This window comes from Podospora pseudoanserina, chromosome 2, assembly GCF_035222485.1.
Source record: "Podospora pseudoanserina strain CBS 124.78 chromosome 2, whole genome shotgun sequence".
In the NCBI taxonomy this organism is placed as follows: domain Eukaryota; kingdom Fungi; phylum Ascomycota; class Sordariomycetes; order Sordariales; family Podosporaceae; genus Podospora; species Podospora pseudoanserina.
In genome coordinates, this window is record NC_085921.1 from 1,450,014 (window position 1) to 1,474,196 (window position 24,183).

The 24,183-nt window shown below is 53.8% G+C and overlaps 9 protein-coding genes and 1 non-coding gene across 10 annotated transcripts; 7 read left to right on the forward strand and 3 right to left on the reverse strand.

Annotated features, from left to right (window-relative positions):
- Positions 1–372: 372 nt before the first annotated feature.
- Positions 373–2,121, forward strand: QC764_203090 (uncharacterized protein; the record flags this gene model as incomplete). Its single annotated transcript, XM_062944006.1, has 3 exons — positions 373–515; positions 574–1,477; positions 1,558–2,121. 3 exons carry the CDS (start codon positions 373–375, stop codon positions 2,119–2,121), a joined length of 1,611 nt encoding a protein of 536 aa, XP_062802783.1.
- A 1,863-nt stretch (positions 2,122–3,984) lies between these two features.
- Positions 3,985–4,767, reverse strand: QC764_203100 (uncharacterized protein; the record flags this gene model as incomplete). Its single annotated transcript, XM_062944007.1, has 1 exon — positions 3,985–4,767. The coding sequence occupies one exon, from the start codon at positions 4,765–4,767 to the stop codon at positions 3,985–3,987; it is 783 nt and encodes a 260-aa protein (XP_062802784.1).
- A 299-nt stretch (positions 4,768–5,066) lies between these two features.
- QC764_0033500 lies at positions 5,067–5,140 on the forward strand. Its single transcript has one exon. It is a non-coding gene; the product is annotated as a tRNA-Val (tRNA).
- Positions 5,141–5,329: 189 nt separating this feature from the next.
- Positions 5,330–10,818, reverse strand: APL5 (AP-3 complex subunit delta; the record flags this gene model as incomplete). Its single annotated transcript, XM_062944008.1, has 5 exons — positions 8,615–10,818; positions 8,442–8,560; positions 7,805–8,385; positions 7,521–7,749; positions 5,330–7,467 (listed from the first exon to the last, which is right to left on the reverse strand). Coding segments are annotated over exons 1-5 (3,069 nt in total). The 5' UTR covers positions 8,617–10,818.
- On the forward strand, positions 9,077–10,474 carry oca3 (Inositol phosphatase SIW14; the record flags this gene model as incomplete). Its single annotated transcript, XM_062944009.1, has 4 exons — positions 9,077–9,683; positions 9,759–9,965; positions 10,021–10,179; positions 10,235–10,474. The coding sequence occupies exons 1-4, from the start codon at positions 9,309–9,311 to the stop codon at positions 10,472–10,474; spliced, it is 981 nt and encodes a 326-aa protein (XP_062802786.1). The 5' UTR covers positions 9,077–9,308.
- Positions 10,819–11,497: 679 nt separating the features above from the next.
- QC764_0033530 (uncharacterized protein) lies at positions 11,498–13,232 on the forward strand (the record flags this gene model as incomplete). The annotated part of the gene is made up of 3 exons (XM_062940213.1): positions 11,498–11,736; positions 12,197–12,335; positions 13,083–13,232. The coding sequence occupies 3 exons, from the start codon at positions 11,498–11,500 to the stop codon at positions 13,230–13,232; spliced, it is 528 nt and encodes a 175-aa protein (XP_062802787.1).
- A 637-nt stretch (positions 13,233–13,869) lies between these two features.
- QC764_203130 (uncharacterized protein) lies at positions 13,870–17,365 on the forward strand (the record flags this gene model as incomplete). Its single annotated transcript, XM_062944010.1, has 3 exons — positions 13,870–13,874; positions 14,076–16,508; positions 16,705–17,365. 3 exons carry the CDS (start codon positions 13,870–13,872, stop codon positions 16,712–16,714), a joined length of 2,448 nt encoding a protein of 815 aa, XP_062802788.1. The 3' UTR covers positions 16,715–17,365.
- A 621-nt stretch (positions 17,366–17,986) lies between these two features.
- COQ10 (Coenzyme Q-binding protein coq10, mitochondrial) lies at positions 17,987–18,463 on the reverse strand (the record flags this gene model as incomplete). The annotated part of the gene is made up of 1 exon (XM_062944011.1): positions 17,987–18,463. One exon carries the CDS (start codon positions 18,461–18,463, stop codon positions 17,987–17,989), a length of 477 nt encoding a protein of 158 aa, XP_062802789.1.
- Positions 18,464–19,335: 872 nt separating this feature from the next.
- QC764_203150 (uncharacterized protein) lies at positions 19,336–22,195 on the forward strand (the record flags this gene model as incomplete). The annotated part of the gene is made up of 11 exons (XM_062944012.1): positions 19,336–19,570; positions 19,625–19,650; positions 19,708–19,739; positions 19,805–19,947; positions 20,002–20,193; positions 20,250–20,282; positions 20,334–20,385; positions 20,438–20,511; positions 20,565–20,689; positions 20,736–22,010; positions 22,068–22,195. The coding sequence occupies exons 9-11, from the start codon at positions 20,665–20,667 to the stop codon at positions 22,193–22,195; spliced, it is 1,428 nt and encodes a 475-aa protein (XP_062802790.1). The 5' UTR covers positions 19,336–19,570; positions 19,625–19,650; positions 19,708–19,739; positions 19,805–19,947; positions 20,002–20,193; positions 20,250–20,282; positions 20,334–20,385; positions 20,438–20,511; positions 20,565–20,664.
- A 394-nt stretch (positions 22,196–22,589) lies between these two features.
- Positions 22,590–23,941, forward strand: QC764_203160 (uncharacterized protein; the record flags this gene model as incomplete). The annotated part of the gene is made up of 2 exons (XM_062944013.1): positions 22,590–22,908; positions 23,125–23,941. 2 exons carry the CDS (start codon positions 22,590–22,592, stop codon positions 23,892–23,894), a joined length of 1,089 nt encoding a protein of 362 aa, XP_062802791.1. The 3' UTR covers positions 23,895–23,941.
- Between the last annotated feature and the right edge of the window lie 242 nt (positions 23,942–24,183).

The window sequence follows — 24,183 nt, forward strand, 5'->3', positions numbered from 1 at the left end:
TTTCCTCTGATGGTCCAGACTCTAGTTCGCTGTGGCTTCGGAGACGACGTGGAGTGATTGGACTCAACAAGTCGAAAAAGGTTGTCAGGGTTATTCTCGGCCCCGGCTTCTTTGGATGTCGGCCCGCTTTTTTTATCACGCACACCTGCACCCATAAGTTCGGGACCATCTCGACTTTATTTTTTTCTGATTCCCTTCTGACTCTTTTGTTTTCGTCTCTTGTCCAATATTTCTCCTTTTGACTTTTGTCGTCCTGATATCGTCACAGGAAACGGCAAAGACATTCAATACCACCACCACCACCACCACCAACACCACCCCCATTAAACCCCTCCAACCCCCACCATCACCATCTGCTCAACTCAACCACCCATGACATCCCACGATCCAAACCCGCCTTCTCCCCCAGCCGACCTCAAGGCTGGTTTGGGCGGCACAGGTCACATCAACATCGCCTCTCCTGCTCAAGAACCCATCCAAGACTACCCCATTGAGCGGGTAGAGCAGGTGTACCGGTACGTCTTCCCCTTCTGCCCATCGCTACCTCTCCTCGCTGACCTCCTTCTTCCCCAGCAAACTCGACCTCCGCATCATCCCCGCCTTCTGGGTCCTCTACTTCCTCAACTCCGCCATCCGCTCCAACATCGGCATAGCCCAAACAATGAACGCCTCCGTCAAGCACGACCTCGTCTCGGTCCTCGGGCTCACCCCCAAAGACGTCTCCACCGCCCTGGCACTCTTTTATGTCTCCTACGTGCTGTTTGACCTCCCCTCCAATCTCATCATGAGCCGTCTCTCCCCTCGGGTCTGGATGGCGCGTATTGTCATTGCTGTCGGTATCATCGGGACGTGCTTCACAGCCGTGAACGACGCCTGGTCTCTCAAGCTGTTGAGGTTTCTGCTGGGTGTGGTGATTGCGGGCATGTGGCCTGGTATGGCGTATTATCTCACCTTGTTCTACCCACCGAGCAGAACGGGCAAGAGGATCGGGATGTATTTCACCGCTGCGCAGGTTTCTGCCGCGGTGGTTGGGTTGGTGTCGGCGGGGTTCCAGCAGATGGATGGGTTGGGGGGGTTGGTGGGTTTTAGGTGGATGTTCTTGATTTATGGGTTGTTGGGGGTGATTTTGGGGGTTGGGTTGCTGTGGTGGTTGCCTGACCGGCCTTTGGCTCCGGGGGAGGTGAGGGAGAAGAGTTGGTGGGTGAAGTGGTTGCCGCCGAGTCCGGAGGCGCTGACGGGGGAGGATGCGATGGTGCATTATCATGATTTGAGGAGGGTGTATCATGCCAGGCCGTGGACGTTGAAGGATCTGTGGTTTGTGTTGTTGGACTGGCGGTTGTGGCCGTTGGTGTTGATGTACTTTGGGGTTGTTGGGGTGGGTATTGGGACGCAGTTGTACGGGAGCGTGATTATTGCTTCGATCAACTCGAACTTTACGGGGGTGCAGGTTAGCTTGCTGTTTGCGCCTATTTGGATTGTAGGTTTCTTTCTTTTTTTTTTTTTTTTTTTTTTTTGGAAGAGACGAGTTTGAGAAACGTCGTACTAACACAGGCACAGATGGACTTGATCGCTATTCTCCTCGTCACCCCTATTTCGGATCGGTTCCACAAGTACCGCCCCCTTTTCTTCTCGGCGGCCGTTTGTGTTCAGATCGCCGGGCTGCTCACTGTCACCTTTGCTTTGGACAACCAATGGGGCAGATACGGCGGTTTGTTGCTCATCGGATTTGGCCTCGGTCCCACGGTTCCCATTTGTATGGCCTGGACCAACGAGATCTTCCAGAAGCGTCACCGCGAAGTTGGTGTTGCTACTGCTTCCGCCTTGGTATCTGGCCTTGGCAACCTTGGAAGCATTGTCACGACATACGCCTTGTACACTGGCTGGCCCGAGGACGCGGCCCCGGGACGGTACCGCTACCGCAACAGCAACTTTGTCATGATTGGTATTCTCTGCATGAGTATCGCCAGCAGCTTCGTCATGATTGCTCTGCTCAAGATCTTTGGCAATGAGCCCAGCAACAAGATTGCTGGTAGTGACGGCAACGACTCTGGAGAGGAGATTTTGGATGGTGCTGCTCGTCGTGAGGTGCACCAGCGCGGTTTCAGCCGCTTGATCAAATAATTTGATCGGCAAAATCTGGGGACGAGATGAGCTCGCGGTTCTGTTGTCATCGCTGAGTTTTATGAAGACGAAGACAACATCTACTTCACCACATTCCTTTACGACAACTTTTCGGAATGCTTTCACATATGACCCCTCTGGTCATCAACAGCTTCTATTCTTCCCAAGAGGGTAGAACAGCTTCCCCACACCATCGGAAACGAAAATGCTTTTTACGCTATCGTTTCTCGAAGGTTGGGCAAGCCCAGAAAGGGAGCCCTCAACACGGCAGTCCAAGTCAGAGAAGAAGACAATGCTCTGTACGCTATCTCCTTCTCAGACGAAGATTACCAACGTCGGAGGGATCTGTTTCTGTCTCTTTTTTTTCTTTTTTTTTTCTGTTTTTGGTCTTGGTGTTTGGGTTGGGCTGGGCTGGTTTGGCTTTTATGATACCCCATCTGTGTTGAAGATACGCGCTGCAATATTGACGAAGAAAATTATGAAGTTATTCGGGACTATTACGAAGAAGAGTTTTCTTCGCCGGCGAAAGTGCTTTTACGCCATCGCTTGGACGGCGTGTCGAATGACCGAGGTGTTGCTAGATGACGACAATGCTTTTTACGCTATCGTTGGTCGGCCTCGTGGGAGTTTTTCTGGATACTATGAGAGGATAGGATAGGCGGGGAGGGCTGGTCGCTCGTTTTTTAAGAAGGGGGGGGGAGAGAGAAAGAAAATTGAGTCTGTTCCCCTGTCTACTTTGAGTGTTGTTGATGGTGCGTTGCTGTGTGATTGTGTGACTGAATTAAATTCCCGTTCACTGACTGCTTCTTTTGCTGTTGGCGTCGAAGGTTGGGAAGTCGCAGGACTAAAACCCGCAGAAAAGTAGCGAGTTCAAGGCAGCAAGTCAAGTGCGAGTAAGCAAGTGATGAAAGGAAAGAAAGTCGAAGGGTGGGTAGGTAGTCGAAGCCCGGGATATCGAAAAAATAGTCCCTTTGTCACCCTCTTTGCTGTCCTTGATGGATTGGTTCTCCTAAATAGGAGAGAGCCAGTGGACTGAAAAGATCAAACGCTCACCGGCCAACTCTTAGAGGTGGCCGGCTACGAAACACTCGTAGGGTTTACTTCGTCGATTGGGGGGTGGGCTATTGTTGGTTGATTTGGGGAGGTCGGTCGATATCCTTGAAGCCCATCTCGAAAGACAGGGCCGCGCTGAGGAGGCGAACTCAGGTGTCCACGGAGCCTTTCAAGGGGCATTGGTTCGTTGCCTGATCCGGGCCGCCTACGACTTACACCGTTGAGCTAATCTGACCATTCCAGTTACTAGATTTGTTGCGTAGGCAGTTGTTGGAAGACGGTCGCGGGGAGGGGTATATACACCGTGATTGAGGAGGATGTTGACTTGGTGGTTGTTTACTTGTGCAAGTTGATCCCATTACTACGACCGCAATACTGGCAATCATTCCAGCAGTACAGTGCTCTCAAGTTAAAGCAAGTCCCTCATCTCGCATCTTGGTCTCGCAGTTCCGTAGATTCTTGTTGTATTTGTCGAATTTACACATCAACAATTTCATCCTGGATTGTCCCATCACAGGACCTTCTTCGACACTAAAGGATCAACCTCGAAGGCGACACGTCCATCTTCTTTACGCAACCACAGCTAACCCTTCTCCAGCATTCGGGCATCAACGCGTCAGAACTGAAGCCGTCACCATCATCTGCACTTACTCGCCGTCTCTACTCGTCATCCCACTCACACTCACCACAAGCCACCACCGCGCACACACCTTTCACAAGTCAGAACCGTCACTTCAGCAATTCATTTCTCATTTTACCATCCCTCTCCTTCCCTCATCACCACCCTCCCGTTTTTATTCACCCCCAAATCTAAAAATGCTTCAACCTCTCCGCAAAAAACTCCATCAGCGGCAAAACCTCCTCCCGACTCCTCGGCATCCCATCATCCCTCCTGCCCTTCCACCTCACAACCCTCAGATCCTCAAACTCTTCCTTCAGCTTTTCCTCGGCATCATCATCAATAACCTCCCCCCCCTCCCCACAGAGCACCAACGTCGGGGTGGTTACCTTCCCCCTTCCACCAACAGTAGGTATCATGCTCACGGGCAGCGCCCCTCCCACACTCACAATCCCCTTTAATTCCCTCTTTTCCCCCTCCCCATCCCCCTCACTCACATCCACCACCCTCTTTTCCTGCCCCCTCCGCAGCTCGCTCCCCAGCCCCAACGCCACCGAACCCCCCTGACCATACCCAAAAAGAATCACATCCCCCCACCCCCACCCCAGTCTCCCCACAATCACCCCCCCTATCAGTTCCCATAACGCCTCCCTTGCCTTTTGGAATCCAGGATCCTGATCCAGTTCCCCTGTTCTCTGATCTAAAAGGAGATCATCACCCCAGTGCCAACAGCCATTTTCCGGCACCGGTTCCGGTACCAGACCCTGCGGGAGGGGGTTCACACCTCTAACCGTAACCGCGTACGTTCCCGGAAGATTCAACGACTTGGGGAAATTACAAAAAGACACTGGGTTGTCGCCTAGACCGTGGAGGACGATGAGAAAAGTGGTTGTTGACTCTGGGGGTGAGGGGGGGTGGAGCTGGATGAGGGGGAATTGGGAAAAGTCTGAGGGGGAGGGGATGCGGGGTGGCATTTTTTTTTTGATTTGATGGATTGAAATGGTCGTGGTGGATGGGTTTGGATAAGGTAGATGGGGGTTGTATAGGTAAGTAACTTGTGAGAGGCGAGGTAGGTGAGAAGAGATGAGGTCAGAAGGCGGGCTTGACAAGACCGGAAAGGTGGGGTTTCGGCCGGGAGTAAAAAGCGACGACGTCTGTCTAGCGGAATCAAAAAAAAAAAAAAAAAAAAAAAAAAAAGGCGGATAAAAAGAGAAATGAGATATGAGAGACAAGAGGTGGTAAAAAGGGCATCAATAGTAAAAAGACAAGGCCTTGATTTCGTCCAGGCTCGAACTGGAGACCTTCAGTGTGTTAGACTGACGTGATAACCAACTACACCACGAAACCTTTGATTGGTTGTTGTTCGAGCGCAGAATTAGAGATTCTGTGGGGACGGGAAGGTGGTCTCCACTAGGGGAAACAGAAAACCAACTCTCGATATACACGACAAGAAAGGCGCATCGCACTGGTATTCTCATATCAATACTAACCATCACCATGCTTCTTTATTTACCCCCCTCAAAGCTGTATCTACCACTACTCCCCTCCCATCCCCTCCCCATCTGGGCCATCCCCCTCATCCAACTTCACCACCCTCGCCGCCTTCTTCTTCTTCTTCTTCGTCACCACCCCCTCCCCTCCACCCCCCTCAACCTTCTTCTTCTTCTTCTTCACCACCCCCTCCTCCCCCTCATCCGCCTTCACAACCGTCTTGGTCTTCTTCTTCTTCTTCTTCACGACCGCCACCCCCTCGCTCGGCACCCCCTGCGCAACCTGAATCCTCTCATTCGCCCTCTGCATCTCCAACCTCAACCTCTGCACCTCCTTCATCGCCAGCGCCATCTCCGCCTCCTCCTTCTGCTGCCTCTCGTGCGCAAACCCATCGTCCGGCCTCTGCTCATCCGTCAAGCTCAACCCGCCCAGCACGCTAGAGTTAAACTGCAACAGACTCTTCTGCTTAGGCTTCTTGGCCGCCTTGGAGAGATTAAAACTATCAGAGTTATTCTCCGAGTCATAGCCCGGACGAGCAGCACCCCCAGGAGTAGAGACACCGCTATTGCCACCACCACCACCGAGCGTTTCGTCCGCTTCAATGACAATCTTCTGGCGGGCTTGTCGCGGGTGTTGAGATTGTTGATGCCTAGACGGCCCCGAGACGGAAAGTTTCTCCAAATCAAGTGACATGATCGGGATGGCGTCAATGTCGAGATCCGGCCCGTTTTCTTTTTGGAGAATGTTGTGAATTGGTGTCGAGGTACCCGTGCGGCTTGATGACATGTCTGGAATGTAAAACGGATCATCCTTGTTACGCTCCCTCCTCTCCGCCTTTCTCCTCGCAACAATGTCCGCGTCGAGGTAACTTTCCTCTCCTGATTGCTGGTAGGAACTGCCGACTTCTTCTGGGGCATCAACCAGCCTCTCGATGGCGGGGCCGCTGTAGATGCTGGTTGGCGCTGGGCGCTGGTTGTAATACACCTCAAACTCATCATCACCCTGTGTAGGAAGCATCAGCGAGTCTGCCTGTGAAAGCAGGCTGCCCAGGTTGGGATGAATGGGCTCGTCAAGGTCCAGTCCTGATGGGATAGGGACATTGTACTGCGCCTCCGGTGCGACCGAGTTCAGCTCCCATCCCGTGAACAGTGATGGAATGGCCTGTGTAAGAAGCAAAGGTGCGTCTTGCTGAATCTCGTCTGTGGATGGCGCTTGTCCAGACGCGGCTTCGGCGGTGAGTCTGAGAAGCTCAATAAACTCGACCGCTCGTTCCTGGACTTCGAGGTAAGGATGTTGCGCAAATGGCTCGAGTATGTGAATAACCCGCGCCATCAGCAACGATAGTGATGACTTTCTCTCGGGGGTCCACAACGCCCGATCATCCCCGGCAACATGGGCAAAAAGCTTGAGAATCGACTGGAGGCATGTTGCCAACACCTCAGGATAGTCAACTCGGGGCACGAGACCAAGCATGTTCCTCAACGTATCGTCAGGCGACGAGAGCTGGAAAGCGTACTCTCCCACCACAAATGCCAACGGCTTCAGGGCGCCAGTGATCACTGGCCGTGAAGAAACCGTGTCAGTGCTGAGACGCGAGATAATCAACTCTGCAGCGCGCACAGCAGCAGGCCTCACAGCCTTGACCTTAACGGCCACGTTCCTGAGTTCGTTTCCAATCCTCTCCGAGATATCGACTGACTTAGGTGACGAAGAACTGTCCGAGTCGAGATCCCGAGGGCTCGGAGGCGGAGCAATGCGGACGAGCTGGGTCAGGACGTCGATATACCAGTCAAAGTCGATCACGTTAGCGTAGTTGTTCTGAGAGCACATGCCCAGTATCCGACCGATCACGTCGATGGTGTAGTCGTCTGGCAAAGGGGCCGTTTGCTCTTGTGACTTGGCACGCCGTCCAGAACCATCTTCACTGGAGTCGTCCAGATCCTCTTGTCCGTCTTGTTGCTGTGCCAGAGCACTCGACGAGGCTTTGAGTTGCCTCATTAGCCGGCTGACAATGGACAGCAGGTTGTCACTGCTGACCATCCCTTGCACGAGGTCAAGTGCCTTGATTCTGATGGAGATATCCTCGCTGTCAATGCATTCCAGGATAACATCTTCCTGCTCAGCAACAAGCATTGGATGAGTGGTGACAATCCTGTTGAAGGCCAGCAGAGCAACATACTTCACTGATCGCCCTCGTGTCAGCCGAGTCCCACAATCCGATGAAAAAGCCACTCACAGTTCGGGTCACTGTTGATTGACACCATGCCCCTGAGCTTGGACACGCATAGTGAGGCAACTTCTTCCCGGGCAGAGAAATCTTCACCGTCACCCAAAATGCCACCCTGAATGATACCGTTAATGCATTCATACAGGAGAGACATGGCAGGTGTAGTTTTGACGAGATTGGTTAATGGCGGCAGCAGCTTTCGGACCAGGCGAGGTTCGAGGGGAGTCAAAGTCGCAAACTGGACGCAGGTTAGGCAAGGAACTGAGGTGCAAGATGTCACATAGGCGTCCTACAAGTTTGATGAGCTTGATGGCCATCCAGTTATTCCCGCCATCCACCAGCAATTCAAACAGCCGCGGTGCCAGCGGGAGGAAATCCTGCGGCCTCCTCCATCCCAGCTCACACACCACATTGACAATAGCAGCCGTCACACTCGGGTCCTCGTCCTTGTCCATCAACCGCTCTTTGATCTTGGGCCATGCTGCACGTAGCGCCTCGGGGTAAACCAGTGCTAGTCGGTAAAGAGTGACCACTGTCTTCTTTTTTATGGACGCGTGGGAGTGGGTGAGTCGTGGTAGCAAATCCCCTAGCAGTGAGAGAGCTAATGACGGGGTTACTAGATGTGGCAGCGCAACGATCGGAAGTGTTATTGTCGTCGGGTGGGAAGAAGCGAGGTCCTTCTTCAGCAAGTTTGTAGCCATCATCAGGACATCGGTATCGGGACGGAAACTCTGAACAGCCCCCAGATATCCAACTCGCTTCTGGTGGTATTTTTGCGACGACATAACCTCCAGTACGTGGAAGGAGGCCCAGGACATGTCGTGGCCGTTCATCTCGAGGTAGATTAGTTTGAGCAAGGCAGTGGCCTTGAGGTCTACGTCCGAGATCAGCTTGAGCGTCTGGGAGATTGACTGTGTGGAGGAGACGAACCCATATCTGGGCTTCTTATTTCAGACCGGCATTCTTTCAGACAATTTTGAATGTATTCCTTCTCGTTTCCCTTGTGATTGCGCAGACCTCTAATGAGGTCGTACAGTGATTTCTCGAACCTGCACCACGTCAGCACCACTCATGCTTCCAAGCATATGGCAAGACCAACATACATGGCTGTGATTTTGTGATGTCAAAGGTGTATATGTCCAATACCTTATTCATATGCGCTTGTGTGGGAAGACTCGAGGTTGAATATCGCGAAGCTTAGCTCGACGATCCGCGGTTCCTGGATTCGGGATTGAATGGCGGGGATGCAGGGGGCACCGTGCTGTGTTGTCGCGGGCTTCAGCGGCGGAAAGGGGCCTTGTAGGATCTGTGAAGGAGGGACGATGTAGGGATGGCAAGATTCGTAGAGGGCATCTTGGTTTGGTCGTCGTCAATCAGCTCGCAGGCGATTCTGCGCAGTGTTTCGTGAGCTTGCGCAACTCTCAACAAAGCTTCAGGGCAGTCTGATGCTGTTGTTGCACCTCCAGGTGGCCCCAAGGTGGGTTGGCCGCACGTCACCGTACAGTGCGTTCCAGCGGGCAGGGAACCCGGCCTGACACTGTATTCGGGGCGGAACAAGCTCCCACCGCGGCCAAAACTGACAGGGAAGGCTCGAGCTCTGAACCACATGAAGGTCTTGGCGTTTATTAGAGGTCCCCACTCTCCACATCCCCGTCCCGTCGTCAAGTAGTTTGTTACATTCTGTGTTCCTGAATTCCATCATCAATCAGTCAACCCAACGACAACACATTCAACAACAGACCCGACCCTATCCGACACACATTCCCACCAAATATCTAATCTAATCTAATCGAATCAATGGCACCGTCCCTCATCCGCTCGCCGGTCCAGCTGCCACCGGCCGAGGCATTGGCCCTCTCCCAGCAAGCTCCTGTCGTCCTCCAGAGCTCTCCGAGCACCGTGTCATCATCCGCCCTGGGTTCATTGTTTTCCGCCACTGAGAAGCCCGAGCTATGGATACAATACGAGAACTTGATTCTTTCCTGTCTCCGAACTGGCGACGACAGGGCGGCACAAGAATGCTACGATCGACTTGCTGCTCGTTTCGGAAACAATGACCGAGTCAAGGCGCTGGGAGGGCTCATCAAGGAGGCCCAGGCCCAAAATAATGGCGAGTTGGAAAAGGTTCTGAAGGAGTACGACCAGATGCTAGAGGAGAACAACACCAATCTCGTTCGTGAACCACACTTTCCCTTCCTGCTGTGCTATCCATCCAAGATTGGCCAGGAACTAATCCCGTCTCCACAGCCTATCATGAAGAGACGTATTGCCCTCCTTCGATCCATGGGCCGCCTCTCGGATGCGGGCTCAGCCCTGGTGCAGCTTCTTGATTTCTCCCCGACCGATTCCGAGGCTTGGTCTGAGCTGTCGGATCTCTACTTTTCTCAGGGGTTGTACCCACAAGCGATCTACGCCATGGAAGAGGTCCTGATCCTGGCTCCAAACGCATGGAATGTACGCAATGCCACGGTGAAACAGTCTAAGCCCTATGCTAACGGGTCCCCTTCAGGTACATGCCCGACTAGGCGAACTGCAATACATGGCCGCCACTGCTTCGGGTGCCACCGGTGCACCCTATCAGAAGCAGATGGCAGAGGCCATCAAGCGTTTCTCGCGCAGCATTGAGTTGTGCGACAATTATCTGCGAGGTTATTATGGCTTGAAACTGGTTAGATATGCCGTTGGAACTGCCAAGACGATATGATTGCTGACCCCTTTTCCAGGTCACAAAGAGACTGTTGAAGGACAATGCCAAGCCGGCAAAGCAGTCTGATGATGAGGACTTCTCTCTGCCAGATTCCAACACCATTGAGCGGCTGAATGAACTGGCCACAGCCAAGTTGGCCGAGATTGTCCGACACAGCAGTGCGCAAGACCGCGGTTGGAGGGGGTATGATGCCGCCGAGGTTGCAGCAGCGCGGGAGCTCCTCTCCGAGGATGCGCCCTCGGGGATGGAGAGGTGATTTCTTGCTCGGACCAAAGAAACAACGGCATCGCGACAATACCCAGTGACGCGTTCGAAACTCGCAGACAACGTGAGTCACGATGGCTGCCGGCTAGATGAGGAGCTGCTTCTGCAATGCAGTGGACACACTGTCGCGTTCGACATTCAACCCCCAGGATTATTGGCGCATTCTTACAACTGCTTTGCTATTAGCCGAGGCGGTGGGTCTTGGGCAGGAAGACGTATGAGCACCGGCACCCAACGTGGCTCCAGTCAAGGAAACGGGATGCATCTGAGCTGTGTGTGTGTGTGTGTGTGTGCGGGTGGGGCACTTGCGGTGCGGCCCTTTGGAGCCCAACCGGAATGCGGCTCGATTATTCTTGCAGACCTGCTTCTTTCTCCCGACCACTTGCCGGCCACTTTGGGCACAAAAAATCAGAGCCACCGGTCTAGTCTGAGCACGAGGAGGATCGCGCCGCCCAGAAGGGAAACGCCGGTACCTGGCTGGAGCAACGTCAATGGTTGCTCTATGACCTAATGATGCAGCGTTGCAAGGAACCCGGACGCCTTCTTCTGCTGTCCTTGAAGCCTTAGCCAGAAGGGTCTCTGCAGGACATGTTGACGTGTCGGTCGCCAGAGTTTTGGTTTTGGGTACGGACTGAGTTGTCGATGCTGTGGGCTGTGGGCTGCAGGTTAGCAGAGCGAGAAACAGAGTAGAATCGAAAAAGGCAAATGGAGAAAAGGGTCGACATGGCCTATATCTAAGACCACATTGTCCACGCTGTGCCTCTTGCGCAAGCTCCTCCACAAACAAACCCCTGCTCTCCTGTCACGAACCGACAACCGAAAATCGAGATCCGGCGCATGCCGTTTGATTGCGTTGCGAAGCTGTTGCTTGATGGTTCGCATTCTGTGCACGCATTTTTGTTTGAACTCAACCCACGTACAGATAGGCAACCTATCCATCGAGAGCACCGGATCCCTTCGTTGCGGGAGTAGGGTCGAGGATATATGCACCTAGCGGGTGATGATTCTGTCATTCATGCCTCACCCATCCATCTTCTCGTTGATGGCTGCTAGGCGTGGGAGAACCGGAAGGAAGAAGGACTCACCGCCTGACGAATGCGGCTTGGGGCCGATGTTGCAAGCTGGCATCGGGCTCCGGGGTCTTCCTGGTACGAGCAGCCAGCAAAGAGATGCACACAATCCGAGAGCCCGGCCGATTAGCCCAGTGACAGGCCACCGTTTGGATGTGTACGGCCAAGATGGGATCAAGTCAGGGTGTGTAAGGGGTTTCCTGTAGGCAACACAACGCTCCGCCCTCCTGTTTAGTGCTACTGCAGCTCGAGTTGTCCCCTAGCATTTCTAATTCAGCCTACCTGGGCGTACATACACTTTATTCGCATTGCCTTGCCTGCTGCTGCTTGCTTCCTTCCATGGTGCTGTGTCGTGTCTCTAACCACTGACCACAAAGCAAACACACACATACATGCGGACAGAACAACATCTCAACGTGGACGAACTTTTCTTTTTTCTTTTTTTCTTTTCTTGCGTCCGCCTGCTTGACTGATCGGCCCGCGCACTGACAACACAGAAGACATATCAAAACTTCCCATTTCCACCCTCCGATTCTGTCCCACAGAAACACCCTCACGAGCTACAAAGATACCTGCCGCAGTCCAACGCCGCACACTCGCATCTCTCGCACCACACCATCCACGGTTACATAATCTAATCATAGCCTCACCGCAACTGAGCACTCGACGACGAAGACGTTGAGCAACGCTCGACGAGGACGCATTTGCCGCCAATCCCACCGACACTGCGGGAACACTGAAACCACCCCCAACCAAATCATAGCCTTGTTTGCTTGTTTTGAGGTATGGGTCATTCTCTCGTCTTATTCTCATTGCATGCTTTTGTTGGATCACTTCTCTTTTTATCCATGATCTGTCCCTCCTGGGGCTGCACCAAGCACGGTGGCCATTCCGTTGTTCTTCATGAACGGCCATGCAGACCAACCGGGTGTTGAGTCGATGCCCTACAGGAACAGGAAACAACTGCACTGGACAGCCTTGGCAGTTAGATCGTCATGGGCAATACCACAGTCATCATCACCGAGAGGACGGGAATTGGGGAGGCAAACTTGCCCCGTCAACCCTGTGCATAGTTGAGCACCTGATGATGATCATGATGATGATGAGGGTGGTGAGGGCGGTAAGCAGTGGTGGTGGTGGTGGTGGTGGTGTTTAACGGTTCACAGCCCTGGGCCCGTTTCCACTGCCGTCGCGGGGATTCCACGTTCCATTTATCGTCGAGGTCGTCTCGAGCCGAGAGAACCCCTCACTGACGCTATGCTAGTATTGAGGCTTATACCTACCTCTCTTACCTTGGCGCCCGTGCTGCGTCTCGAGCCCTTGACAGACAAGAGTGTTGCGGTTCCTGTTTCTCTCCTGACGCGGTCAGCGGTCACGAGTGTTACCCACCACAGGCCTGTCTGGTCTGGCCCGACACTGGCTTACACTACTACAAGATAGAGAAGCACATACACAAGCAGAATAAAGGTGGGTTGCCCGGGCCCCTTCCCCTCTTCCTATATCTTGGTGTTCTCCCCCTCCTTTCCACAGATATTCCCGTCCTCTCCTTTCCAGAGTGCTGGGCCCATCATTACACACGCTGTCCCCTCTCCCTCTCTTCCCTCTCTCCTTTCCCCCTTAACCCTCGCCCTCACCCTCACCCTGCTCACCTTGGTCGCGATGGCGAATGAACTGGGCTAGACGGCAGTCCACTTTCTTTCGTCGTCGCACTGAGAGAGACAGGGCCTGGCTCACTCACACAGCAGCCCCTCATTGTGGATCTGATCTAGGCGTTTTGTGCATACCGTTCCCTGCCGCTGACCGCTGACCACGGACCACCCCTTCCCCCCAGCAAGGACAACTCTCTCAACCCAAGTCCAGTCACAAACCAACCCGATCTCTCCCTTTTTTTTTTGCGCCCAACCCACTTTATTTATTTTTCGCCCGTGCATTCGTCCCAAGTTCTTCTGCCTCTTTTTTCACCCGAACTGAAAGAACAGACCCAGATCATCTGAGAGCGATTGCGATTGATACAGCCTACCCCTGACCCGACCAAGCATTTTCCCTCGAGCGTTCTTGTTGAACATCCACCACAGACTCCCCAAGACTCCCCAGACTCCTCCCCCGCTCCCGCTCCCTGCTCTCCACCCACCACCCACCGGCCGGTAGTGCTCAGCCCAGCCCAGCCCACCACGAGCCAGCGATAAACGAGAGACGATATCTATAAGAACAAGAATACTGCGCCAATTTCAATCCCCTTCAATTACTTGACTCCCACTTTCTCGACACCATCTGTCGCGGATCAAAGGGTGACGGTAACAGATAGGAACCATTCCCAATGTCGTAAGTAGACACACACACACACCCCTGGCCTGGACGGCCCTGGAATTCCTCAGCCCGTGCCACCGAGAGCTGTGCCGCAACTCCCTATAACACCCCCCTCCAATAATGCGTCCCGGTTTGACTAACCCGTCGCGCCCTGTTTTTCCCCCCTCACGTTAGAATAAGAGGACGATCCGTAACAATAAACACACGCAGTCACAGCCACGCTGCACCATCGACATCTTCAGATTCATACTATACTGACGAGGACTCGTACTCGCAACAAAGCCACGAGTACAGCGAATCGCTCGCTGACGACGACGACGAAGAGGAAGACGACGACGACGACGAAGACGAGTGGGGAGGAGAATACGACGACATTGACCCGTCGGATTCTGCATCCACCGCTCACCACGAGCCCTACAAGCGCCCCATTTCCCGAAACCACAGCGGCACCGGCAGACCGCACAGCGGCTCCCGACGTCACCGGCTTCCACCACCCCAGGGACGCCAGTCGGCAAGCTACTACCAGTCACCCCAAGCGCCTCCAATGAGCCTGGACCCCTCGGACGAATACGGCTCGACGTATGGTCGCCCAAGCTATGCCCACGGCCCACCACCGCCCAACAACGTCGGCGCATTCTACGGAAACCGAGGTAACCAACCCCCAGCAGGGTATGCAGCAAGTCACGTAGGCGGTTTCGGCGCAAGTCCATACGGAGCCGGCCAAATGGTTCCCTACGGTGACTATTCGAATCCCTTCGCGCCCATGCGCGGCGCCAACGGACCCCCTCAAAATGATTACTACAACGATCCCCGCGCACTCGGCCCACATGGTCACCAGCCGGGTCCGGGTCCGCAGCACTACGGACACGGCATGATGGCCCCCTACAACCCCGCCGGAGCGGCGGCCTCCATGTTTTACGGTGCTCACCAGGGCTATGGTGGCATGCCTCCACACATGCAGATGCACATGTATCAAGCACCCCCTCCACCGCCAACAGAAGTCAGCCCCAGACCGACGACACCCGCACCCGCCCCTCCTCCCAAGCCGGCCGAGCCAGACCCGGCTATGCTCAAACTGCAAGCCGAACTGGAAGCCTTCAAGAAGGCCCAGAAAGAAAAGGAAGAAGCGGAAAAGCAAAGGGCACTGGAGGAAAAGATCCGCCAAGACGCCGCAGAGGCCTACCGCCGGCAGATGGAAGAGACTGAACGGCAGAGGAAGAAGGCCGAGGAGGAAGCCGCCGCGGCAAGGAGAAAGGCCGAGGAGGAGGCTGCCAGGCAAAAGATGGAACACGAAAGGCAGCTTGCTCTCGCCAAGGCCGAAGCTGAAAAGGCGACGCTGGAAAGGTTGGAGAAGGAGCGAAGAGAGGCCGAGCAGAGGAGGAAGGAAGCCGAGGAGGAGCGCAAGAGGCTTGAGCGGGAGGCACGCGACAAGTTTGAGGCCGAGATGAGAGCTGCTGAGGAGCGCAGAAGGCGCGAGGCGGAGGCTGCTGCTCTTGCTGAGGCTGAAGCCAAGGCCCGTGTGGAAAGAGCCATCCGTGAGGAGCAGGAGAAGATGGCGGCCAAGATCAAGGCTGAGGAAGAGGCCAAGGCTGCTGCTGCTGCGAAGGCGGCCGAGGAGGCCAAGAAGCTCAAGGAGCTGGAAGAAGAGGCGAAGAAGGCTCTGGAAAGGGCCATCAAGGAGCAGGAGGAGAAGCTCGCGGCTGCTGTCAAGGCGGAGCGCGAGAAGATTGAGGCTGCTCAGAAGGCCGAGGAGGAGGCCAAAGCCGCGGCGGCAAAGAAGGCTGCCGAGGAGGAGGCCTGGAAGAAGAAGCTGGAGCAGGAGGCTCAGATGAAGGCAGAGCTGGAGGCGAGAGAGAAGATTGAGAAGGAGAGGCAGGCTGCCGAGGCGGCTGCTGCTGCCGCCGCCGCGGCAAAGGCCGCCGAGGAGGCCCTCAAGAAGAGGCTGATGGAGGAGGCCAAGGTGAAGGTTGAGGAGGCTGTCAAGAAGAAGGAGAAGCCGCCCATCAGGTTTAAGGATGCTGTCGGGCGCAAGTTTAGCTTTCCCTTTCACCTTTGCGCCACGTGGACGGGCATGGAGGAGTTGATCAAGCAGGCCTTCCTTAACATGGAGGTCATTGGCCCTCACGTGCAGGAAGGGCACTACGACTTGATTGGCCCCGACGGCGAAATCATCCTGCCTTCGGTCTGGGAGCGTGTCATCCAGCCCGACTGGGCCGTCACGATGCACATGTGGCCCATGGAGAAGCACCCCCTCCGCATGCAGCACCCGGGTATGCCGCCCCCGGGCATGCAAATGCCTGGCATGCCCCCCGGAATGAGCCGACCCCAACCCCAAGGTGGACACCACGGACACGGGCACCGGCCCTCCATAGGGATGCCATTCCGGCCACCTTCCCGTCAGACCGGTGGACAAGGCGGACCACCGCCCCCTCCTCCGCCTCCGGGCGGCATGCCATGGCCGCCTGCCGGTGTCGCCATGGGCGGCATACCGATGCCCGGTCAGGGACAACGTATCAGGGTTCCAATGCCCGGACCGAACGGCGCCGTTGTTGTGACGGCCGATCCGCCAAAGGTGAAGAAGTCCAAGGGTGCGCCGACGACGGTGCTGGGGTGGATGGCGGGCAAGCCGACGAAGAGCAGCGGGAAAAAGTATGTTGCAGACTCCTCCCCCCAGATTGTGATATCCAAACCTGTCGTCCCCGAGAAGCACCGAGCACATTATGTGGAGTATGAGTTGAAGTCACGGAGTCGAAGTTTGTCGTTTTACCTTGCCCCCCTGTATCATCATCATTTGTCATCGATGTTTTTTGAGATGGCACTGTGCTGACGTGTATTGGTGCAATAGGAAGAAATAAGCGTTGAGTTACCCAGACACTATCGAAGATAACATCCCTTGACTTACTCACCCGATATACAACCTTTCTCTCATCAACATTTCTCGCTGCTTTTTTTTTTTTTTTTTTTTTTGGCTTTTTGATACCTTGTCGCCTATTTTTGCCTCGCAGGTTTTTTTTTTTCTTTCAGTATAACATTTTGAAAATTGGACGGTGGGAGTGATATACGAAGTATGATGGAATATGATATTTGGATATGACGGAAACGGAACAGATATATGGATGGATGGATGGTCAAGATATGGAGATGGCTATGGAAGATGATGGTGGGTGGCATTAGTTTTTTTTTTTCTCTTTTTTTTTCCTTCTTCTCTTCGTTTCGGTCCGGCGCAAAAAGCTCAAGCATCACATCATGGTCAAAGCATTTGCAACAAAGCGTGGCGCGACGAGCGATTGGGATATTTTTGTTTTTGTTTTTTTGGTTTGGTTTGTGTGGTGGTGGTGTGGTCCTAGATGCTTTTTTTGTGGTCCTTCGTTATTTTCTGCGATCTTCTAGGCTGGTTCGTGTTGTGTTGTTTATTGTTTACTTTTTACGTATTATAAAACAAAAAATGAGAAGTACAAAAATTAAAAAGGGTCAAAGATTGTTGTTAATGTTTTGAGCGTTCGATGTGATTGGTTTGGGTGGTTAAGGTGTCTATGTGTTGTGTGTGTGCTGGGTATTGCCTGTCTAACTCCTTCGCTTGCTGTCTATCTCTATTGTACATATTTTTACACTTTTCTCCTTCCAACTCCCAGCTCGCTCCCTTCTACGCCTGTAGTGTTACATATCCATAACCATACACCCTTCAAGCTCCTTGTCCCCATATTCTTACGCCTTTGCCCACCCTCCGGTACCTGAACTACCAGAACTCTAACCAACTTCCAACCAGAGTAGCGGCGGCCAAAGTGCTTGTCGCCAGAGCCGGCCCGGTGACTTTGCTTCCCATCTACTCCCCCCAGGTAGCCACTCCTATACACCCCCCGACCTGTGGCCTTCCCCCTCGTCCGCAAACCTCCCTGGCCCTCCCCTCAAAAGCACATATCATCCGTCCCACCATCTCATCCGCCACGGCCCGAACCGCGAGCCCGACAGCTGGATTCGCAAACTGAAACCTCACCACCAATTTCACCTCCGTCACCCCCCCTTTTACTTCCCGCACCGTCCACTTCGTGCACAAACTCTCAAACACCCCCCCCTCCAACCCCTTTTTGTCCCCCTCTGTAGTCTCATACCCGTGTTTTCTTAGGACGTCAAGCGGGATGGTAGGGCTGGCGTTTCCGGATACCGCCTCGACGGTGGTGCAGGGGATGCAGTACACTCTGGAAGTGTAGGATTGGGTGATGGGGCCCCAGCCGACGGTGAGGTCGCCGGTTTTGGGGAGGTTGGTTTTGGGGGTAAAAGAGGTGATGAGGGAGTGGGTGCAGTGAGGGAGGAAGCGGTGGTAGGAGTTTATGTCGGCGATTAGGGAGTAGATTTCTGAGGGGGGGTAAGGGAGGACTTTGGTTGCGGAGAGAGTGGTTAGTGGGGCGGTGGTCGGGAGGGGGGAGGAGGGAGGTGAGGAATGTTCTTGAATGGGGGCGAGATTGTGGTTTTCGGGACTGGAGAGGAGGTGGTTGTCGGGATTGGGGCGATAATAATGATAGTTGTTGTTGGGAGGGGAGGAGGAGCAAGGGTCGTCGAGAAAGGCGAGAAAGGGGGGCTGCTCGTAGTCGCAGGCTTGGGCGCATTGTGACGAGGGAGGTTTGTTGAGAGAGGTTCGTCGTGTTGTGCGATCAAATCGGATGGCAGATCGCGAAATGGGTTCGGGTAGTAGGTACCTTTTTGGCGGGGCCGAACCAAGGTGCCCACTTTTGAGCCAGGGGGCTGCCGGCCGTTATTCGGACTGTGCTGGCTTGGGGTGACAACTATCGATGTCAGGGATGCTTCTGAATGAGGGCTGCATGCCTATCTTGTGCTCAAATAACAAGTGTTGAGCTTTTCCGGTGTTCTTGGTCAAACTCAGAAAGAGCCCACTTCAGCCTGGCCAGTCATCAGACACATGTTTGAAAAGAAAAAAAAACCTCTATTTTTTCTTCGCGGCCTGCGTCTGTAACATATGGGAGAGCAATCCACTGGTAGCGTCCATTTCGCTGGTGTCATCTAAGAGCTATCTCTTGAATACACGCTCCAAGCCTTCCCATTGCCATCTTCACTCTCCAACGCTTGATGCTTACTTCTGATTTTCTGCACCATGGCCGGAATCACGCCCAGTTTTACCCCCAGCTTTACCCCCAGCTTTGGCCACAACATTAACCCCATCGCTACCCCCATGTCCAGCATCAGCTAGAGCATCAACTAGAGCATCAGCTAGAAAAGCGGCCAGAGCATTGCTCCCGGCATTCATCATAGCATTTTCCATAAACCAAGCGGCAACCAGAGCATCAGCGGTTGAGGTGTAAGTGCTTCGGGCATATGATTGGCTGAGCCGTCTATTGTGGGTTCCAACTCAGTTTCAGACCACAACGCCTGGAACAGGCCGTGTGTGGCTACACTCAGCTGGCAAGATTGTTTGGAACTGCCATAGGTACAGGTGAAATCCCTGCCACTTCAACCCCTCCGAGCTGTCTGTGCCCCTCCGAGCTGTTGCCCCTCCCTATTGCATCTTTGCGTCTTGCACGACAACCCCCTATCAACCACCTAACCTATAGCCATCATTCACGATGGGAGGCCATCTAGTGACGGTTGCGACATGCAACCTAAATCAGTGGGTTCTCGACTGGGAGGGCAACCTGAACCGCATCGTTGAAAGCATCCACATCGCAAAAGCGGCCGGTGCTCGGCTTCGTGTCGGTCCCGTGAGTTGTGTGTCATTGATGATAAGCAAGTGCAGCTGTCTAACTTGGAGATAGGAGCTTGAAATCACCGGCTACTCTGCGTACGAATAACTAGTTACCACCTGGAATTCCCATGACTGATTCCCGTCCCTCTTTAGCTTGGACCACTTCCACGAGCTTGATGTCTACAGTAATGGAAACCTTGGGCTATTGACCCTCGAGCCTTTATGGACCAGAGTTAACTCTTGTGTTTAGCCCACAGTCTGGAGATGCTCAGCATCCTGCTCCAGGATGAGAGCACCCATGGTATTCTCCTGGACATTGGCATGCCCATTCTCCACAGGAACCTCAGATACAATTGCCGGGTTATTTGCCTCGACGGAAAGATTCTCTTGATCGTGAGCCTGACTACTTTCGCCGCAATGGGCATCTGACTGATGGTTACTATGCAGAGACCGAAAATGTGGCTGGCCAATGATGGCAACTACAGGGAGATGAGGCACTTTACCCCCTGGATGCGCCCTAGAGAGACTGAGCTGTTCCACCTCCCCAAGATGCTGGCTGAGCTCCAGGGTGAAACCCACGTCTTGTTTGGTGATGCCGTTATTTCCACCCCTGAGACTGCCTTTGGTGCCGAGACCTGTGTAAGCTGCAATGGTGGCGAGAAAGACCATGGTTCGAGGACACTAATGTCTTGCAGGAAGAGCTTTTCACCCCCAAAGCTCCGCATATCGTGGGTCTCCCTTGTTGCCAACTTGGAGGCATGATGTTGACAGTCTCACAGGACATGGCTCTGGATGGTGTGGAGATCATCACCAACAGCAGCGGCAGTCACTGTGCGTCTCATCATCACTTTGTTCTGGACATAAAAAGCTGACAGATAGCCAGTCACCTTACGGAAACTCGACACTCGTCTTCAGCTGATTATGGAGGCCACCAGAAAGTCTGGTGGTGTATACCTTGTATGGCCCCTGGGTGTGTGTGAATGATCCGTTGGAGCTGACACGTTCTGCAGTATGCCAACCAACAAGGCTGCGAGTAAGTGTCTCTGAAAAGTCTGGGCCGCTGCGGCTAACAAGCACAGTGGCGAGCGCCTATACTTTGACGGGTGCGCCATGATCATAGTAAACGGCGATATTGGTAGGTCACCTTGCTCGTCCTCCCGAGCCGTGCTGACACCGCACAGTTGCCCAAGGATCCCAGTTCGGTCTCAAAGACGTCGAGGTGGTCACCGCCACTGTCGACCTCGAGGAAGTCAGATCATATCGAGCAGCCATCTCCCGCGGTCTCCAAGCCGCGACCTCGGATGCCAGGTATCAAAGAATTCAGACTCCATTCGAGCTGGCTCCCGAAGATGACGACGCCGATATCGAAAGGCGACCCACCCTCCCCATGCAGCCCAGAATGCACCCCGTCGAAGAAGAGATTGCCCTCTCTGGCGGATGCTACCTCTGGGACTACCTTCGCAGATCCGGAACGGCAGGCTACCTCGTTCCCCTGAGCGGCGGTATTGACTCGTGCGCTACCGCCGTGATTGTGTATTCCATGTGCCGCATCGTCATGGATGCCGTCGAGGAGGAAAATCAACAGGTCATTGAAGACGTCAAACGACTTTGTCAATACAGCCAGGGTGTGTTGCCCAAGACACCGCAAGAGTTGTGCAACCAGATTTTCACCACCATCTACATGGGTATGAAGAAGCAGAGCTCTCGTGACACTCGCCAGCGCGCAAAGGAACTTGCCGAGGCCATCGGGAGTCACCACGTCAACCTCGATATTGACGAGGTATACGAGGCTCAGAAGAAGCTCGTCGTCAACACCCTCAATTTTGAGCCTAGGTTCAAGGTGGAAGGGGGCAGCAACCAAGAAAACTTGACGCTGCAGTGCTTGCAAGCCAGAATCAGAATGGTAACAGCGTACGAGTTTGGGCAGATCCTTCCAACCGCGCGCGGAAGACCAGGAGGCGGCAGCCTGCTCGTCCTCGGCAGTGCAAACGTTGGAGAGTCTTTGAGGGGATATCTGACCAAGTATGACTGCTCGAGTGCGGATATCAACCCCATCGGCTCCATCGACAAGGCGGACTTGAAACGCTTCATCGCATGGGCCGAGAAAGAATTCGACCTACCCTGCCTCCACGAATTCCTGACGGCCGTTCCCACGGCCGAGCTGGAGCCCATCACCGAGAACTATGTTCAGAGTGATGAAGCCGACATGGGCATGACGTACGAGGAGCTCACCACGTTTGGGCGCCTCCGCAAGCTCAACAAGCTCGGCCCGTTCGCCATGTTCCAGCGTCTCGTCCACGATTGGAGCATCGACCGGAAGCACGTCGAAGGCGATACCGCGCCACACTACACGCCTGCTCAAGTTGCGGAGAAGGTGAAGAGGTTCTTCCACTTTTACGCCATCAACCGGCACAAGATGACAACCTTGACCCCAGCCCTTCACTGTAATGATTATTGTAAGTTGATATGCACTTTTTTTCCCGTCGGACCTTTATGATTGACCGTGCCCATAGCACCGGACGACAACCGCTTTGATCTCCGACCGTTCCTGTACCCTAACTTTTGGAAGAGCTGGTCCTTCAAGAGGATTGATATGGAGCTGAAGAAGATTGAAAAGAAGCGGGCCAGTAAGGGGAAGTAGAGCATGATGAGGAATAGATTGTAATATTTCACCCCGTTCATGATCTTCTCGACATCAACCAGAGGAATGCTCTCTTTGACAGACTGATAAGATAAAAACTGCTTGGTTCGGCTAGTGGCAAGAGTGGGCTTGGACCCGGAACGGCGCAGAGTGATCCGGCCAATGAGCAGCCCCACAGGGCGAGTTTCACAGACAAAATGGGTCTCGATTTTTCCCTTTCTGTTCGCACTCTTCCTTTTCTTCTCAGCCTGCAAATTCTGCAGCCCCGCGCAACAATGGTGTTAAACATCCACCACCACTCCGCCAGCGCCATCCAGTGACCGGCGCCAGTCGTTAGCTGCTGCCTTTTACTCTCTCTTTTTACCAAGAGTTATCACACGCTCTTTACTCGCCCATGACTGTCGACGAAACAGTCGTCGCCGTCGCCGGCTCCAACAATGGGCAGGCACAGCTCGCCACGGACCTCTCGATGCTTGAGATAGCGAACGGAACCAAGCAGACAGGCGAGCAGCCTGCCCATCGCTCCCATGATCCCCAGTACAACCAGAAGCGAAGCGACCCCTTCCAGTTTGGCTCGCGTCTTCTGGGCGAGGAGGACGACCCCTTCGAGTTCAATGCTTGGGATCATGTCGAGGTTGACGATGAATTCAAAGAGTATGCTGAACAGCAATACGAGATGCAACGTCAAGCCCCCGTCTCCGAATTTGACAAATGTAAGTTGCAACAATGTTTTTTTTTTGGTTCGCGTCCACGGGGCCCAAACGCCCCTGCGTTGTGTGATGATTTACATTTATAGCATAGTTCATCTGAATTCCTTTGATGACAACTGTAGCACATATAGTCTTTCGCTCCCATCTGACACGCATTCTTTCCACTTTCTCTCTTTTTGGCAGGCACTCGCGAGCAATTTGCTGACTTGAGAAACACAGTTCGATTCAATTCCGACCCTGCAAAGTGGTGGAACAAGTTCTACAAGAACAACACATCCAACTTCTTCAAGGACCGGAAATGGCTCCAGCAAGAGTTTCCCGTCCTTGATCGACTGACGCAAGAGGACGCTGGACCCGTCACCATCCTTGAGATAGGCGCTGGCGCCGGCAACACGGCCTTTCCTGTTCTGTCGAGAAACAAGAACCCCAAGCTCAAGCTCCATGCTTGTGACTTTTCCAAGACGGCAGTCGATGTCATGCGCAACCACGAGGCGTACAACACGGATCTGATGCAAGCCGACGTGTGGGATGTTGCTGGGGAGGAACTCCCCCCTGGGCTGGGAGAGGGGTCCGTGGACCTTGTCATGATGGTGTTCGTCTTCTCTGCTCTCTCTCCGCTGCAGTGGAAGAAGGCGGTAGAGAATGTTTATCGGGTGCTCAAGCCAGGTGGTGAGGTCTGCTTCCGCGACTATGGAAGAGGTGACCTCGCTCAGGTCCGCTTTAAAAAGGGACGGTACCTGGAAGAGAACTTTTACATTCGAGGCGATGGCACCCGCGTCTACTTCTTTGAGAAGGACGAGCTCGCTGATATTTGGTCAGGCAAGCTGAACATCGAGGCCACTGATGGCGATGCCGACGCCGACTCTGAGGGCGTGAAGCACAAGTTTGAGATTGAGGAGCTTGGTGTAGACCGTAGAATGCTTGTTAACCGTGCCAAAAAGCTCAAGATGTACCGATGCTGGATGCAGGGCCGGTTTAGAAAGGTATGAAAAATATCAAGATGATTTGAGAGCAATCTATTTCCGCAATGTCTCGATTCTGTGACTTATTTGTTGTCGTATCGTTTTGATGTGATCTTGAATTTGCTTGCTCCAAAAAGCTTGGACCACCCGACAGGAAACAGCTTGGGTGGGGGCCTGTTTTCACCGCCCGACCCTCTTTCTGCATGGGGCAGAATTCTGAATGCGACAGCGGCCGTGCTCTCTGTTCCCAATCCAGAACTGTATCACTGTGATCGCGACTTCGTGGAGCTCTCCACCGAGTTTGACGTCGACTCGG